At 38.9% G+C, this 17,828-nt stretch overlaps 3 gene segments (V, D, J or C); 1 reads left to right on the forward strand and 2 right to left on the reverse strand.

Annotated features, from left to right (window-relative positions):
• Window positions 1-1,565: 1,565 nt before the first annotated feature.
• LOC140269798 (immunoglobulin lambda constant 1-like) lies at window positions 1,566-9,903 on the reverse strand. The segment is given in 3 exon segments: window positions 1,566-2,018; window positions 2,856-2,989; window positions 9,809-9,903. Coding segments are annotated over 3 exon segments (552 nt in total).
• A 4,094-nt stretch (window positions 9,904-13,997) lies between these two features.
• Window positions 13,998-16,161, reverse strand: LOC140269799 (immunoglobulin lambda constant 1-like). The segment is given in 3 exon segments: window positions 13,998-14,597; window positions 15,430-15,563; window positions 16,121-16,161. Coding segments are annotated over 3 exon segments (498 nt in total).
• Window positions 16,160-16,623, forward strand: LOC140269800 (Ig kappa chain V-III region PC 4050-like). The segment is given in 2 exon segments: window positions 16,160-16,211; window positions 16,304-16,623. Coding segments are annotated over 2 exon segments (372 nt in total).
• The last annotated feature ends 1,205 nt before the right edge of the window (window positions 16,624-17,828 follow it).

Here is a 17,828-nt window from a genome sequence, read left to right on the forward strand (position 1 = left end):
CCCGATCAGTCTGCTCTGATCTGTCAGCTGATTGGTTGAAAACAGTGAGTGGTGTCGTCATACAATCAACCGTGGTATTTAAGAGAAAGTGATGTCTGATGTTCAGCAGCTTACCAGTTATGGTTATAATAAAACAGAGAATAGGTCAAATTTGACTGTCAAGGTTTATCTGTTCTGGTTATTGAAGCACTAAGTGTGCAGCAGTGGCTCATTCCTGAAGTGTATCAAACTAACTGCGAGGCATTTTCTATAAAACTGTGTTTAATAGTGATGCAAACAGGTGAAGGAAGAACAATCTGAACTATAAATGAGGTGTTTAGTAACAGTTTAGTAGCAGTGTCTTCTCTGTGAAAACATGACTCTCTCTTGGATTTTTGGGCTTTTTAAAATTGTCGACCATTTACCTGCAGAAAAAAGCTCTTTAACAAACAGAAGCAAAGGCAGGAAAATATGACATGATTCAAAATCTTTCAGTTTTCTTTCTTCTCTCTGACAGAATTAATCTTTCTTTGTATGTTTGCAGATATTCATTCAGACTCTTTCTTTCATGAATGCATTTGGGTTGTTGTGTTGTATTGTAATCAATAACTTTAGTTAAGAGTTCAAACCAGTGACTTTAATCTGGTTTAAAGCTTCATTAAGTTGTCTGTCTACCTGACCTACAAACATTTGGTCAGTATCACAAACATGGAACCAAATATGGATCACACAATGGACCCAAATATGAACTCAAACCACGAAGAAATCTTAAATCAGGAAAATATCAGATTACTTTGGGTGGTTATATAGTTTATCAGAAACCAGATAACTTTTTAGCTTTAATCAAATGTTCACAAGCATAAAAAAACACTTTATTCCTCAAGAAACTTGAGTCAACACCAGAATGAGTCCCGAGACATGAAGATCTTTCTTTCTATCTCACTTCTGTTGTTTTTTGTTCCCATAAAACAGGTGTGTGCTTAACTTCTCAGAAGTATTTTGCATGATTTTTATGCATCGCTGCACCAAAGAGTTGAAGTTCTTCTGTTGCAGAGATTCTGAGCTGTTTTCATTCCCGCGCACAGAAAACTGAACCACGATGATGTTTCTGATAACTCTGTTTGTCATGATGGCTTTTCTGAGTCAGGGTGAGAAGTTTGGTCAGTAACAGGGTTGTTGTTAGAATAAGTTTAAGAAAGTATAAGAAAACGATCCTGAACAATATTTCCATGTTTTCTTTTATTTTTACATTCATTAGTATAAAACGTTTGCTGTTGGAGGAGTATTAATGAAGGCAATCATATGATTTACAAAACATAAATCTATTGATAAAGATGATGAACGTGATGTATTCAGAATGTAAACATATTTATGTCTATATGGTAAACTGACACATGTGATTAATCTGTGCGTCACTGTATGCTGGAAGAAAGTGTGATGAAAGATTTAAGTTTGTTTCACTGTGCATGAATCAAAAATTTCCAATTTAATTTGAAAAGTACTTAATCAATATAAACCACACTTTGATTAGTTGATTTTGGTGTATTTTATTATGATATAAAGCAGAACATGAGTACGATCAGTTACATAAAGCTTAAAAAACATGAAAAGAAGCATTAATCTGCAGAGGTACGAGATCAGAGGAGATCTGTAGCTTCATCCAGATCTCCATCAAAGCAGCAGCATCATTTCCGGACAGGAAGTGCTGCTGAAGCTCTACTCTGAGCAGCGGTCAGGCTCCAGGGTTTGAGTGACGGGGCTCTGTCCACTCAGACTGGCCTCACAGCTCACTGAGCCCGCCTTCCTCCACTGGTCTGCAGAGAGGCTCAGGGTGCTGCTCCAGCTGTAATGGCCGTCCCCTCCTGGGATTTCCAGGCTGTTTGACACCCCTGAGGACACGCTGCTGCCCCCCACCTTCCAGCCCAGCGTCCAGGTTGAGGGGAAGCCCCCGTTGGACAGACACACCAGAGTGACACCGCTCTGCTGCCCCTCCTCTTTGGAGGTGGGGAGGACGGTCAGGGTGGGTCGCTTTATACCCACTGCAGGAGAGAAGGCAGAAAAGACAGAAGAAGATTAGAGTTACTTTATTTTTCATGAACAGTGATTACTGATGACATCTTCATCAGTGTCTCATAATGTGTGACAGTCAATAACTCGTCCCTGTGATGATTTTCTAAAGTTTAAACTGACAGAGCTGAAACACTCATGTGAACACAGTTCAGACTTTGTCATCTGTCTCTTTCACTTCCTTTAAACTGAAATGAATGAACCGTGAACACAAAGCTGATCTGCACTCAATGATAACATCTATTTATGTTTAACAGATACTAGTTTCAAACATGAAGATAAATGATAGTGAACAGAATGGGAAAAGGAAAATATAACTAAACCATGGTTATTAGAGATATTTACGCATAAATAAGATACATTTCATAAATTCATGTTATGATGTGACAGTTTGCTATGTAGAAATAAAACATTTTTATGAACATATACTATAAGTAAATTATTGATTATTAATAAATTAATTATTTGAATTTATTTTAAATTGACATTTGCTAAAAAACAGATTGCAGTAAATAAAAATGTTGTTATTAGAAAGCAAAATCTACTATTTAAATAATTTATTGTTACTCCAAAACATTTTAACTAGATACAAAATGAAATGTTTTCTTCAGTCTATAAATGAAAGCTTCTACATCCCTGAAAGGATGTTGATCTCTGCAAAGCCTCTTCTCAGATGCTGAGATCAGCTTTGTTTAATAACTCACAAAACTTAAACTTAAAAGCAACGAACTCAACAACATTTCAGGCAATATTTAAAATAATTTTGTACAAACTACATGTTAAACAAAGAAAACATTTCTGGTACTTACAGTCAACGATGAGTTTGGTTCCTCCACCAAAAGTCCACCACAGTGATACAAACTCATTAAGTGGCTGTACAAAAACCTCCTGCTCTCTGAACAAACATCTATCCTCTGAAAAATCACCTTTTTCCACATTAAAACTTCACAATTTATATATTATTCAATAGAGAATGTTTTTCTACTCAGGAGGTTTAAAATTGCTTCATGATATAAGATAATTTTATGATGTTATTGTAACACGTTAGCAGTGAGAAAGAAAAGACATTTTTTCTTTATTGTGATACATTTATGTTTGAACTAAATTTGAACTGATATTCTACTAAAACTATTGAGAAAAGCTGCAATATTTTCCACACATATTATAATTGATATGTAAAAAAAAATAGCTTTTGGCTGTTTTATATTTCAATAATATTAATTAATTTTAAGAGAACAAACAAAGATTTTGTAAATACCGGCGAAACAGACGTGATTTTAATCCAAATGCTGAAAATATTTCTTTCTAATTCTGATATATCCTCATCCAGGCCAAATATGGGAGAAATGCTTTAAATCCAAACAGTGTTTCTTCTCATTTCAGTTGTCTTCAGTGTGTTGAGAACAGACAAATGATTTCCATAGAGAGGAGGCTTTGCATCATCAGCTGATCCTCCAGTGAACTGAGAAGGTTTATAGTCCTGTGAGTTCAACACTGCAGGACTCAGATCTGTCAGTCAACACAGCAGAAAGCACAACCACCATGACTCTCATCACCATCCTCATCTGGACGCTGGCCTGCTGCTGTTTTACAGGTTCATTCACTCAGCAACATCTCCATCATGATGTGCTGCCTTTTCTCTCATTTCTTTCTGCTGATAAATGAATGATTTGATTTTGTCTGCAGGATGCAGCGGTCAGGTGACTGTGACTCAGCCTCCAGTAGTGACATTTACTCCAGGATCCACTGTCACTCTGAAGTGTACTACCAGCCAGGCTGTTTATGATGGTGGTTATGAGTTTATGTTCTGGTATCAGCAGAAACCTGGACAGCCTCCAAAGCTCCTCATAACATTTGTGAATAACCTTGAGTCAGGAACACCAGCTCGGTTTAGTGGCAGTGGAAGCAGCTCTGACTTCACTTTGACCATCAGTGGAGTTCAGGCTGAAGATGCAGCAGTTTACTACTGTCAGAGTTACCATGAAATAAATTATGCTGGTGTGTTCACACAGTGATTTATAGTCGTACAAAAACCTCCTTCAGTCAGACTGCAGACACACTGAGCTGTTACAGCAGGAACTGACTGCAGCTGCTGGAGAAGAAGAGACTCTGACACAGACCACTGAACACAGAGCTCACAGTAACCTCACCAAGCACTTCATATGTTGCCATACATTTGAAATCAATTTTGTGACAAATAGTCTTAATATAAAAGTTATGACAGTCTGATATAGGTCTTTACAGATTATTGTAGCAGTGGAGGTTTAACAAGATTTATTCTTTCATTAAATATTTCATGAAAACCAAAATAAATATAAACATTGGATTAAAAGAAGTACATAAATTAACATTTTCTTGAATTTGCTTCTGACATATGAACAACAAATATGAACCAAACACTGTAAGTCAGTTATTTCAGTTATAATAACTTGAATGAACATTTAACATTTTCCACAAGTATTTTTGTATCATCAACAACAAAAACACAAACTGAAAATCAGTGATGGCTTATTTTCACCCAAGAGAAGAAAATCTGTAAAAAAGATTGTCTCCAGCATTTCATCAAATGAAAGAAGAGATTCAAATAACAATGTTTTTTACTTTACTAACAGTCATCACCTGTCATGAGGTTATAAAGTATGAAATCAGCTGTTTGGTCACATCAGACACTGAGCAGGCTGTAAACTGGACTTAGATGAGTTCATATTTCTTTATGCAGCCAACATTATGCTTTTTATTCTGATATCTGAAGAAACACTTGAATAAGGATGTAAACACAGTGAGTTACAAGAAGATCATTCAGATTTAATCTAAATTATTATCAGCTGATGTCACAGTTTGTGAGCAGGATACTCCATGAACCTATTAATGAGGAAAAATACGTATAAGAAGATAAAAGTGAGACTTTAACAAGAAAGAAAATATAGAAATGAAAAACTGTAAGAAGTGCTGGATGAATGTGTGTTAATGGGAAAATGTGATGCTTTGTGTGGTCAACCAGCCGAGAAAAACACTGTATAAATACAGTCCATTTAACATACCTACATTTTGAAACTGTCACTGATGTGATATTGCACAACTATTAAATGTTCATACACACTCATGAGGAGGCAGGACGAGGTGAACAGCAGAGTTCCACCACAGACTGTCACTCAAGAGAACCAAGTTCAAGTCCCATCTGATCTGATATTGTCCAACAACTTTAGAAGTTTGAACTTCACCGTCAGTCGTGTTTGGTTAGGGTCAGACATAAAACATTCCTGGTTAAGTTTAGATATTACTGCAATATAAATATGGTTATGATCAAAGATAAAAACACACGGTTAGGGTGAAACATGAAGAAATACATCTTTACAGGTTTGCATCATGTCGCCTCGATTCTTCCATTCAAAGCAAAAGAAGATGTAATAAATGAAAGCATCTCATAGTTTCTGCATTATGTTTCTGAAATGTGGACAAAACTGATGGTTTTCTTATCAGACTGGCCTGCCTCCCACCTCAGTTCACCAGTTTTTTTCTGTTTCACTAAAACAGGTGTGATTTTGCATCCTTTAAACTATTTTGCATGATTTGAATGCATCACTGCTCCTCAGAGTTTAAGTTCCTCTGTCACAGAGAGTCTGAACTGCTCCTGGGCTCTCAAACTGAAACCTCCATCAGGATGATGTTTCCAATAACTCTGATTGTGATGTTGGGTTTTCTGAGTCAGGGTGAGAAGGTTTTAACATTTTCTACCAGTCTTAAATTATTAGTTGTTCTGGTTTCCTGTTAGACCGTGACGTGCTTTGACATCTTCCTCAGATTATAGTTTTAGGCATCTTTAATTTATCACCACAGTCTGCTGATTTTCAGAATCTTTTTTCTTTTTCATTTCAGAGTCGTTTGCCAACAACTTTCTGACTCAGGCTGATAAATCCAAGTCTGTCAGTGTTGGAGGGACTGTGAGCATCAGCGCCACAGGGAGTTCAAATATTGGTGCTGATCTCAGTTGGTACCTTCAGAAACCTGGACAGCCTCCCAAACTTCTTATATACAAAGCATCAACTCTGTTCTCAGGAACTCCATCTAGATTCAGAGGCAGTAGATCTGGTTCTCACTACACTTTAACCATCAGTGGATTTCAGGCTGAAGATGCTGGAGATTATTACTGTTTCGGGGACCATGGTGGTGGAGTGTTCACACAGTGATTTAGAGCCGTACAAAAACCTCCTTCAGTTTGTCTGAAGGCTGCAGCTGCAGAGTGTTGGTGAAGAGACTGTGATGAGGAAAACTGGTCCAGTGAACACAAGAGTCATCAAACACAAACACATTCAGTTCGAATAAACAGACATAAAGCTTTAACTTAAGTAGATAAATCCTGTATTATCAGAGCAGAGGTGTTGTTGGAAAGTATTCAAAAGTACATCCTGCACATGAAAACCCTTCTCTGCAGTAGTCAGATATTAGAAAAACATACAAATATGAAAAGATAAATATGTTACAAACTATATTTTATACTAAATTTTTACCTGTGCTGTAAATGGACAAAGAGACCTCAGTGGATGTTGAAAATGTGAGAGAATACATTTCAAATAGAATACAAAGATGTTTAATTAACAAAAGTTCATAACATGAGTTGATTTGAACTTGAGAGGATTTTTATAAAGTGAAGCAGAAAGCAGCAGAAAAATAAAAAGATTCACCAGTTTGCAGAGATATGAGAACAGAGGAGATCTGCAGCTTCATCTCCATCAAAAAAGCAATGGAGCAGAAATGAACAATAACTTCCCAGGAACCACATCACCAGTTTCTGTAAACTGATAGAAACCTCAGTCACAAAACACAGACTGTGATTAATACATTGGTTAGTTTATATGAAATTACTCTGCAGTCTGTTTTCCTTTTGTGTTCACATTTACTCCCAGTATGAGACACAACATTTATCTGAATGCGCAGTGGAATCATTAGTTTTCCAGATGAAATTTGGTTGTGGAGGTTGTGGCAAATGGGGGACTAAGCTGTGCTGAAGCACTTTTGGTTCAGCTTGGATCGCCTCCAGCTGGTGTTTTGCCATCTGGAGTTGGAATCCAGCGGCTGCTTCTGTCACTGTTCAGATTAAGACACACATTTGGATCAATTTTTTTTCTAGTAAAAGTCTTGTGTTACTCAGAGTTATTTATGAAGCATTTGTCAGGATAATAAATTTGCCTGTGATTGGAAGATTAATGTCACACATACGTAAATTTAAGCACTGTGTCAGTGTTTAAATGAAGACAGTTTTGATCAGTTTGTCTGTAGAAGGACTGACCTGCTCCACTGTCGGTCACCATCACCACAGGAAAGCGGGACACTCTCCTTGTGGGTTGTGGAGCTGAAGGTGGAGGGGGAAGAGTTGGATTGATGTATATGGGAGGAGTTGACATCTCACCAGGGCTATTGATTAGATGGCTCTCAGCTCACTGGGACTGTGAATGTTCACAGAGCTGAGGATGTCCTCAGAGCAGAGAGACACTAATGGACTGTAGTCTCTGCTTGGATGAAGCTCCTCCATTTCCTCATCATCAGAATCAGGACTGCTCTGCTGTCTCTGGATCCACTATGTTTGTTCATTTCTCACATTTGAAGGAGGTACAACTGAGACAGCTCTGATCCTCCATCCTTGGAGAAATGATGCAGGCCTACATCTCAGTGCAGCTGATGAGGTGCTGAGGTGAAGGGAGGAGTTCCTGCTGGGTGGAGAGTCCCAGTCTCTGCAGCACAGCATGGATGCATGCTTTTTCTAAAGCCAAAAGCCTCTCAGTCTGAAGAATTAGAGAAGTTTCACATATGAGTCTTTCAGAACCAAACTGGTGTGTGTCTGCCAGCTGCAGGTTCCGCAGGTTCCACAGGTTCCACATGAAGGTGTTCTGTGTGATGTCACAGTGAGACCTGATTGAATAAATTAGAACTCTACCACTGTGGGGCATTCTGGAGGTCCCGTAGAGACATTTTATGTAAGGAGGTAAATTTCAAATAAAAACAATACTGTTTTTGGCAGGTTGCTGCTGTAGTCTGAGCATGAGTGGCGTCGTCACAGTTTATAAAATATGACGTTGATACCAGAGCTGCCAAAATCTTTCAGTAGAGGATCTTGAATGCCTGAAGAGTAAATTTCAGGGGATATGCAAACCTCAGACTAATGTGACCATGGAAAGACATGAGTTCAACACACGTAATCAGAAAGCTGGTGAGTTAATTGAATCATATGTCAGTGATTTAAGGATTAAAGCAAAAAGTTGTAACTTTGGAGAGCTCCTCGAGGAACTTATCAGAGATCGACTTGTCTGTGGTATTAACAATGATCATCTGAGAAAAATGTTACTGGGAGACAGTGATTTAACATTAGTTAAGGCTATATCTATCTGTCAGATCCACAAGGTGACTGAAATGCATAACAAAACACTAGCCTCACCATAACAATCAGCTACAAATGTGGATTCAGTCCAGCCAAGGTTTATGATGAAACCTATGCAAGAAATTAAAATAAAAAGCCAGTCTGACACAAACACACAGAATATTGTTTACTGTTACAACGGTGGAGGTGGCCATGCAACCAAGAAAGACAAATGCCCAGCTTGTAATGCCTGTAAACAGTGTCATGCCTGTAAAAAATGGAACCACTTCAAAAAATGTTGCCAAATGTCCAACAAACAACAGCAAAAAAACTACAGCAGGCAAAGATCAAGAAGGGCCATTCATCAGCTAGAATCTGACCAGGCAGATAGTGCATGATGACACTTTTTATGTTGATGGTGTCACAGTAATGACTGTTAAATCAACTGATGCACAAATGGATAAAAATGGCGAGGCTTTTGTCTCTGTGCAAGTTAATGACACTACAGTTGAAATGAAGGTAGACACAGGCGCTAAGTGTAATGTTTTGCCACCTGAACCTTCAGCACCTGAAGCTCGCAGAGCAAGTAAATGCATTTAATCTACAAACCTTGTTGCGTATGGTGGAAGCAAAATTAAAACTGTGGGTATGGTAAAGTAGCAGTGCCACTTGAAAGGACAGCCATACACATTGCCATTCTACATTGTTAAAGAAGATGTTCTGCCACTGTTAGGGCTGCATGCATGCAGACAGATGGGACTTGTCTAATTCAGCAAAGATGTACACCAACAAAGCCCTGCTGATGATGATTTGTCTCATCAGATTCAGACAGAGTACAGTGATCTCTTCACAGATGAGCTTGGAAAGCAACCTGTAACCTATTCCATGACACTTGATCCATGTGAGACCTGTTATTCGTCCTGCACATCGTATTCCTGTAGCTATGAAGGACAGAGTTAAGGCTGAGTTGGACAGGATGCTGGAACTTGGTGTCATCACTCCTGTCTCAGAGCCAAACGACTGGGTGTCATCTATGGTTGCCACCAACAAAAAAGACAAACAGGAATATGCATCAATCCCAGGGATCTGAACACTGCCTTAAAGAGACCACATCGCCCTATGCATACCGTGGAAGAGGTGGCCACATGCATGTCAAATGCAACTGTGTTTTCTGTTCTAGATGCAAAAAACTCTTTCTGGCAGATTTCGCTCGACCACAAATCTTCAATGCTGACCACTTTTAGCACTTCTATTGGTCATTTCAGATTTCTGAGAATGCCATTTGGACTTAACTCGGCAAGCGAAGTGTTCCAGCGCTCAATAGAACAGATCTTTGATGGTTATCCCTGTGCCATCATAGTCGACGACATAATCGTTGGAGGTAAAAATGTGGAAGAACATGTTACTAACATGAGAAAGTGCTGAACCGTGCCAGAGAGGTAAACCTGAGGCTTAATCCTCTCAAATGCAGATTCCGGCTGAACCAGGTCAGCTACGTAGGCCATGTTTTCACAAGTGAAGGCCTCAAAGCAGACCCGACCAAAACAAAAACAATCAGTGAAATACCAGTACCAGATGTCACAGCCTTGCAAAAGTTTCTGGGGATGGTGAACTATCTGGGACAATTCATCCCAATCTTCAGTCAGCTGACAGCTCCACTACGACAACTGACACACAAAGACACTGAATGGACTTGGCATGAACAGCAGCAAAATGCTTTTGAAGCACTAAAGAAACACATGTTCTGCCCACCAGTCTTGTCCTACTATGATGTCAGCAAGCCTGTGACACTTACCTGTGATGCTTCTCAGTACGGACTTGGTGCAGCATGTTTGCAGGGAGACAGGCCTGTAGCCTATGCTTCACACACACTAACAGACACAGAAACCAGGTATGCACAAACTGAAAAAGAACTGTTGGCGGTGGTTTTTGCATGTTCAAAATTCAATGATTACATATACGTAGAGCCAGTGACCATTGAAACAGACCACCAGCCTCTGGTCACCATACTGAAAAAGCCTAACCATGCAGCACCAGCAAGACTGCAGCAGATTATGTTAAGACTTCAAAAGTACAGCATCACTTTTGTGTACAAGTGCGGAAAAGAAATGCACCTGACTAACACTCTGTCTCAAGCTCCTAGAAGGTCCACAGTTCAACAACCTGATGAGGAGCACAACTTTGCTGTGATGACAGTCAGCTACATATCCTCTTCTCGCCTTGAAGAGTTAAAGAGACACACAGTAGATGACATAACTCTCCAGACTCTCGGCACGATCATCAGACATGAATGGCCGAGGAAACAACGCAATCTTCCTCATGCCATTCATCCTTATTTTCCCTCCAGAGATGAGCTCACTATCAAAGCTGGAGTCATCATGAAAGGCCATAAGGCAGTCATTCCTGTGTCACTACAGAAGGAGTACATCAGCATCATGCACAGAGGACATCCTGGTGCTGAAGCTACTAGACGGAGAGGGAGAGGCATAGTTTTTTGGCCTACTATGACAGACAACATAAACAAAGAGACTGAGTCATGTTCGGTGTGTAACAGCACAAAACCACACCAACAGAAATAACCACTCCAGCTGCATCCGGTTCCAGACCTGCCTTGGTCTATTGTGGCAACAGACATCTTTGAATGGCACAGTCAGCAGTACTTAGTGCTAGTGGACTCATATTCAGGCTGATATGAGATTGACCAGCTTCGTGATGCAACCTCTGCTACAGTTATCACAAAACTTAAGAGACATTTTTCAGTTCTTGGAGCACCACACACTCTCCTATCAGACAATGGTAGACCTTTCACAAGCCAGCGCTTTAAAGATTTTGCCACACAATGGGACTTCACTCATGTTACCAGCAGCCCAGAATATCCCCAATCTAATTGGTTAGCTGAGAGAGCTGTTCGCAGTGCCAAACTTCTCATGGAGAAATCCCACAGAGATGGAACTGATGTTTTTCTCAATCTCCTAAATCTCAGAAACGTGCCACGTGATGCCAAGCTCAGTTCTCCTGCACAAAGACTAATGTCCAGGCAGACACGTAGCACTCTTCCAGTCACCAGGAAGCTGCTTGAACCACATGTGTTTAAGCCACAGGAAGTCAAGGCACAGCTTACTAACATGAGACTGTCGCAATAGTCATGCTATGACAGATTAAGCCGACCACTTCAACTTTTGATGGAAGGACAGACTGTCAGGCTACAAACCCCACGAGGCTACAACCAAACAGGCGTGGTGAAGGAGATTTGCAAGGAGCCCAGGTCCTACCTCTTTCACACGGAAGGAAAGCTGTACAGGAGGAATCGTCGACACATCTTGCCTGTATCTGAGCCTGCTCCAGCACAGCTTAACCTCAGTGACACTGACCACCTGAATAGTGGATTTGGATCAAAAGACAACGATACTGGACAAAGCTTTGAAACAATGGACACAGAACTGGATGAAACCAGGATGAAATACCTGTAGCTAAGCAGCCTTTGAACACAACTGAAAATCTGTGCAAGACACGCTCAGGTCGTGTTAGTAAACCAAATCCGAAGTACAGAGACTGAGTTCATTTGTCAGTAGCATGTTGCTCAGATTAATTCAGCATGTGTGATGAACTAACAGTCAGATGTTTGAGTTTATGATTAAAATACATTTACTTTGTTATGGTCTCAATTTCAGATTGATTATTTGTGATTGACTTTTATGTTATTTGTCTCAGCAGGGTGTTTATGAGGTTCATAATGTCATGATTTTTCACCTTCATATGGCTGTCATTGGATTTTATCTGCGAAATGTTGGTAATAACATACCCCTGTTACATCTGCTGTTTAGAAAGTCAGTTTATTAAGTTTATGGGGCATGAGCTAAGGAAATGGGATGTAGATTTATCACTATGTTAAGACTGGTTCAGTATGTGTCTTCTTGCATCTTCGGTGCTATGGTTAATATACCCGAGTTATGGTCAAACCTAAAGCTTATCATTATTACAGTAAGCATCCAACAGGAGACCTGTTCCTGCTGGGTGGAGAGTCCCAGTCTCTGCAGCACAGCATGGGTGCATGCTTTTTCTGAAGCCAACAGCCTCTCAGTCTGAAGAATTAGAGAAGTTTCACATATGAGTCAGCAACATGTGTGTTCATTCTCAAGCAAACTGGTGTGTGTCTGCCAGCTGCAGGTTCTACAGGTTCCACATGAAGGTGTTCTGTGTGATGTCACAGTGAGACCTGAGTGAATAAATTAGAACTCTGGCACTCTGGGGCATTCTGGAGGTCCTTGAGAAAAAATGTTTGTAAGGAGGTAAATTTCAAATCAAAACAATACTGGTTTTTGCAGGTTGCTGCTCTTTAAAGCTAAAAAACTGGTTTATTTAAGAAATGGGCTCAGATTAACAAATCTGATCTACTCTTTGTCCACTTTTTTCTGAACCCATCAGTTTAACCCCTGACTCTTCAATGCACCCTTCCCAACCCGATCACTCTGCTCTGATCTGTCAGCTGATTGGTTGAAAACAGTGAGTGGTGTCGTCATACAATCAACTGTGGTATTTAAGAGAAAGTGATGTCTGATGTGCGTGTGAGAACATGACTCTCATGACTCTCTCTTGGATTTTTGGGCTTTTTAAAATTGTCGACCATTGACCTGCAGAAAAAAGCTCTTTAACAAACAGAAGCAAAGGCAGGAAAATATGACAAGATTCAAAATCTTTCAGTTTTACTTATTCTCTCTGACAGAATTAATCTTTCTTTGTATGTTTTCAGATATTCATTCACACTCTTTCTTTCATGAATGTATTTGGGTTGTTGTGTTGTATTGTAACCAATAACTTTAATTATGAGTTCAAACCAGTGACTTTAATCTGGTTTAAAGCTTCATTAAGTTGTCTGTCTACCTGACCTACAGACATTTGGTCAGTATCACAAACATCACCAACATAAGGAGAAGAAAATTACTGTGTACTCGCTTATTGTTTCCAACCCTGTTTTTACAAAAAATAACATCAGATTTGAAGCCTCAGTGGACATATAACAGAAGCCTCTTCCCATTAATCTAAATGTAATACCTCGATGTGGATCACAAAATGGACCCAAATATGAACTCAAACCGCAAAGAAATCTTAAATCAGGAAAATATCAGAGTACTTTGGGTGGTTATATAGTTTATCAGAAACCAGATAACTTTTTAGCTTTAATCAAATGTTCACAAGCATAAAAAAACACTTTATTCCTCAAGAAACTTGAATCAACACCAGAATGAGTCCCGAGACATGAAGATCTTTCTTTCTATCTCACTTCTGTTGTTTTTTGTTCCCATAAAACAGGTGTGTGCTTAACTTCTCAGAAGTATTTTGCATGATTTTTATGCATCGCTGCACCAAAGAGTTGAAGTTCTTCTGTTGCAGAGATTCTGAGCTGTTTTCATTCCCGCGCACAGAAAACTGAACCACGATGATGTTTCTGATAACTCTGTTTGTCATGATGGCTTTTCTGAGTCAGGGTGAGAAGTTTGGTCAGTAACCGGGTTGTTGTTAGAATAAGTTTAATAAAGTATAAGAAAACGATCCTAAACAATATTTCCATGTTTTCTTTTATTTTTACATCTGGGTGTTTAAAGTTTTAAGTTTGTTTCACTGTGCATGAATCAGAAATTGCAAAATTTATTTAAAAAGCACTTAATCAATATAAGCCACACTTTGATAAGTTGATTTTGGTGTATTTTATTATGATATAAAGCAGAGCATGAGTACGATCAGTTACATAAAGCTCAAAAAAACATGAAAAGAAGCATTAATCTGAAGAGGTACGAGATCAGAGGAGATCTGTAGCTTCATCCAGATCTCCATCAAAGCAGCAGCATCATTTCCGGACAGGAAGTGCTGCTGAAGCTCTACTCTGAGCAGCGGTCAGGCTCCAGGGTTTGAGTGACGGGGCTCTGTCCACTCAGACTGGCCTCACAGCTCACTGAGCCCGCCTTCCTCCACTGGTCTGCAGAGAGGCTCAGGGTGCTGCTCCAGCTGTAATGGCCGTCCCCTCCTGGGATTTCCAGGCTGTTTGACACCCCTGAGGACACGCTGCTGCCCCCCACCTTCCAGCCCAGCGTCCAGGTTGAGGGGAAGCCCCCGTTGGACAGACATACCAGAGTGACACCGCTCTGCTGCCCCTCCTCTTTGGATGTGGGGAGGACGGTCAGGGTGGGTCGCTTTATACCCACTGCAGGAGAGAAGGCAGAAAAGAAAGAAGAAGATTAAAGATACTTTATTTTTCATAAACAATGATTACTGGTGACATCTTCATCAGTGTCTCATAATGTGTGACAGTCAATAACTGGTCCCTGTGATGATTTTCTGAAGTTTAAACTGACAGAGCTGAAACACTCATGTGAACACAGTTCAGACTTTGTCATCTGTCTCTTTCACTTCCTTTAAACTGAAATGAATGAACCGTGAACACAAAGCTGATCTGCACTCAATGATAACATCTATTTATGTTTAACAGAAATTACTTTCAAACATGAAGATAAATGATAGTGAAAAGAATGGGAAAAGGGAAATATAACTAAACCATGGTTATTAGAGATATTTACACATACATAAGATACATTTCAATAATTTCATGTTATGAAGTGACAGTTTGCCATGTAGAAATAAAACTTTTTATGAACACATACTATGAGTAAATTAATTGATTATTAATGAATACATCATTATAATTATTTAAAATTTACAAATGCTAAAGAACAGATTAAATGAAAATGTTATTATTAGAGAGCAAAATTTACAATTTAAATCATTTACTGTTACTCAAAAACATTTTAACTAGATACAAAATGAAAAGTTTCCTTCAGTCTATAAATGAAAGCTTCTACATTCCTGAAAGGATGTTGATCTCTGCAAAGCCTCTTCTCAGATGCTGAGATCAGCTTTGTTTAATAACTCACAAAACTTAGATTTAAAAGCAACAAACTCAACAACAATTCAGGCAATATTTTAAATAATTTTGTACAAACTACATGTTAAACAAAGAAAACATTTCTGGTACTTACAGTCAACGATGAGTTTGGTTCCTCCACCAAAAGTGTACCACAGTGATACAAACTCATTAAGTGGCTGTACAAAAACCTCCTGCTCTCTGAACAAACATCTATCCTCTGAAAAATCACCTTTTTCCACATTAAAACTTCACACTTTATATATTATTCAATAGAGAATGTTTTTCTACTCAGGAGGCTTAAAAATTTTTTCATGATATAAAATCATTTTTATGATGTTATTGTAACACGTTAGCAGTGAGAAAGAAAAGTGACATTTTCTCTTGTGATACATTTATGTTTGAACTAAATTTCAAATATTCTACTAAAATTATTGAGAAAAGCTGCAAAACAATATTTTCCGCATATATTATAATTGATATGTAAAAAAATTGCTTTTGGCTGTTTTATATTTCAATTATATGAATTAATCTAAAGAGAAGAAACAAAGATTTTGTAAATACCAGCGAAACAGACGTGATTTTAATCCAAATGCTGAAAATATTTTAAATTCTAATTCTGATATATCCTCATTCAGGCCAAAAAGGAGAAATGCTTTTAATCCAAACAGTGTTTCTTCTCATTTCAGTTGTCTTCAGTGTGTTGAGGACAGACAAATGATTTCCATAGAGAGGCTTTGCATCATCAGCTGATCCTCCAGTGAACTGAGAAGGTTTATAGTCCTGTGAGTTCAACACTGCAGGACTCAGATCTGTCAGTCAACACAGCAGAAAGCACAACCGCCATGACTCTCATCACCATCCTCATCTGGACGCTGGCCTGCTGCTGTTTTACAGGTTCATTCACTCAGCAACATTTCCATCATGATGTGCTGCCTTTTCTCTCATTTCTTTCTGCTGATAAATGAATGATTTGATTTTGTCTGCAGGATGCAGCGGTCAGGTGACTGTGACTCAGCCTCCAGTAGTGACATTTACTCCAGGATCCACTGTCACTCTGAAGTGTACGACCAGCCAGGCTGTTTATGATGCTGGTGATGGGTGTATGTTCTGGTATCAGCAGAAACCTGGACAGCCTCCAAAGCTCCTCATAACATTTGTGAATAACCTTGAGTCAGGAACACCAGCTCGGTTTAGTGGCAGTGGAAGCAGCTCTGACTTCACTTTGACCATCAGTGGAGTTCAGGCTGAAGATGCAGCAGTTTACTACTGTCAGAGTTACCACAGCGGTGGTGTGTTCACACAGTGATTTGTAGTCGTACAAAAACCTCCTTCAGTCAGACTGCAGACACACTGAGCTGTTACAGCAGGAACTGACTGCAGCTGCTGGAGAAGAAGAGACTCTGACACAGACCACTGAACACAGAGCTCACAGTAACCTCACCAAGCACTTCATATGTTGCTATATATTTTTCATCAATCTTTAATCAAAACCCAAATCAATATACACATTAGACTCTTAAAGAAAGAAAACAAGAAAGAAATTTTCTTCAATTTGCTTCTCACACATGAACAACAAATATGAACCAAACACTGTAAGTCAGTTATCTCAGTTATAATAACTTAAATGAACATTTAACGTTTTCCACCAGTATTTTTGTATCATTAACAACAAAAACACAAACTGAAAATCAGTGATGGCTTATTTTCATCCAAGAGAAGAAAATCTGTAAAAAAGATTGTCTCCAGCATTTCATCAAATGAAAGAAGAGATTCAAATAACAATGTTTTTTACTTTACTAACAGTCATCACCTGTCATGAGGTTATAAAGTATGAAATCAGCTGTTTGGTCACATCAGACACTGAGCAGGCTGTAAACTGGACTTAGATGAGTTCATATTTCTTTATGCAGCCAACATTATGCTTTTTATTCTGATATGTTGAGAAACACTTGAATAAGGATGTAAACACAGTGAGTTACAAGAAGATCATACAGATTTAATCTAAATTATTATCAGCTGTTGTCACAGTTTGTGAGCAGGATACTCCATGAACCTATTAATGAGGAAAAAGACATATAAGAAGATAAAAGTGAGACTTTAACAAGAAATAAAATATAGAAATGGAAAACTGTAAGAAGTGCTGGATGAATGTGTGTTAATGGGAAAATGTGATGCTTTGTGTGGTCAACCAGCCGAGAAAAACACTGTATAAGTACAGTCCATTTAACATAACTACAATTTGAAACTGTCATTGATGTGATATTGCACAACTATTAAATGTTCATACACACTCATGAGGAGGCAGGAGGAGGTGAACAGCAGAGTTCCACCACAGACTGTCACTCAAGAGAACCAAGTTCAAGTCCCATCTGATCTGATATTGTCCAACAACTTTAGAAGTTTGAACTTCACCGTCAGTCGCGTTTGGTTAGGGTCAGACATAAAATATTCCTGGTTAAGTTTAGATATTACTGCAAGATAAATATGGTTATGATCAAAGATAAAAACACA

The sequence above is a fragment of the Leuresthes tenuis genome, unplaced genomic scaffold (genome assembly GCF_036924035.1).
Source record: "Leuresthes tenuis unplaced genomic scaffold, fLeuTen1.0.hap1 SCAF_15, whole genome shotgun sequence".
NCBI lineage: Eukaryota > Metazoa > Chordata > Actinopteri > Atheriniformes > Atherinopsidae > Leuresthes > Leuresthes tenuis.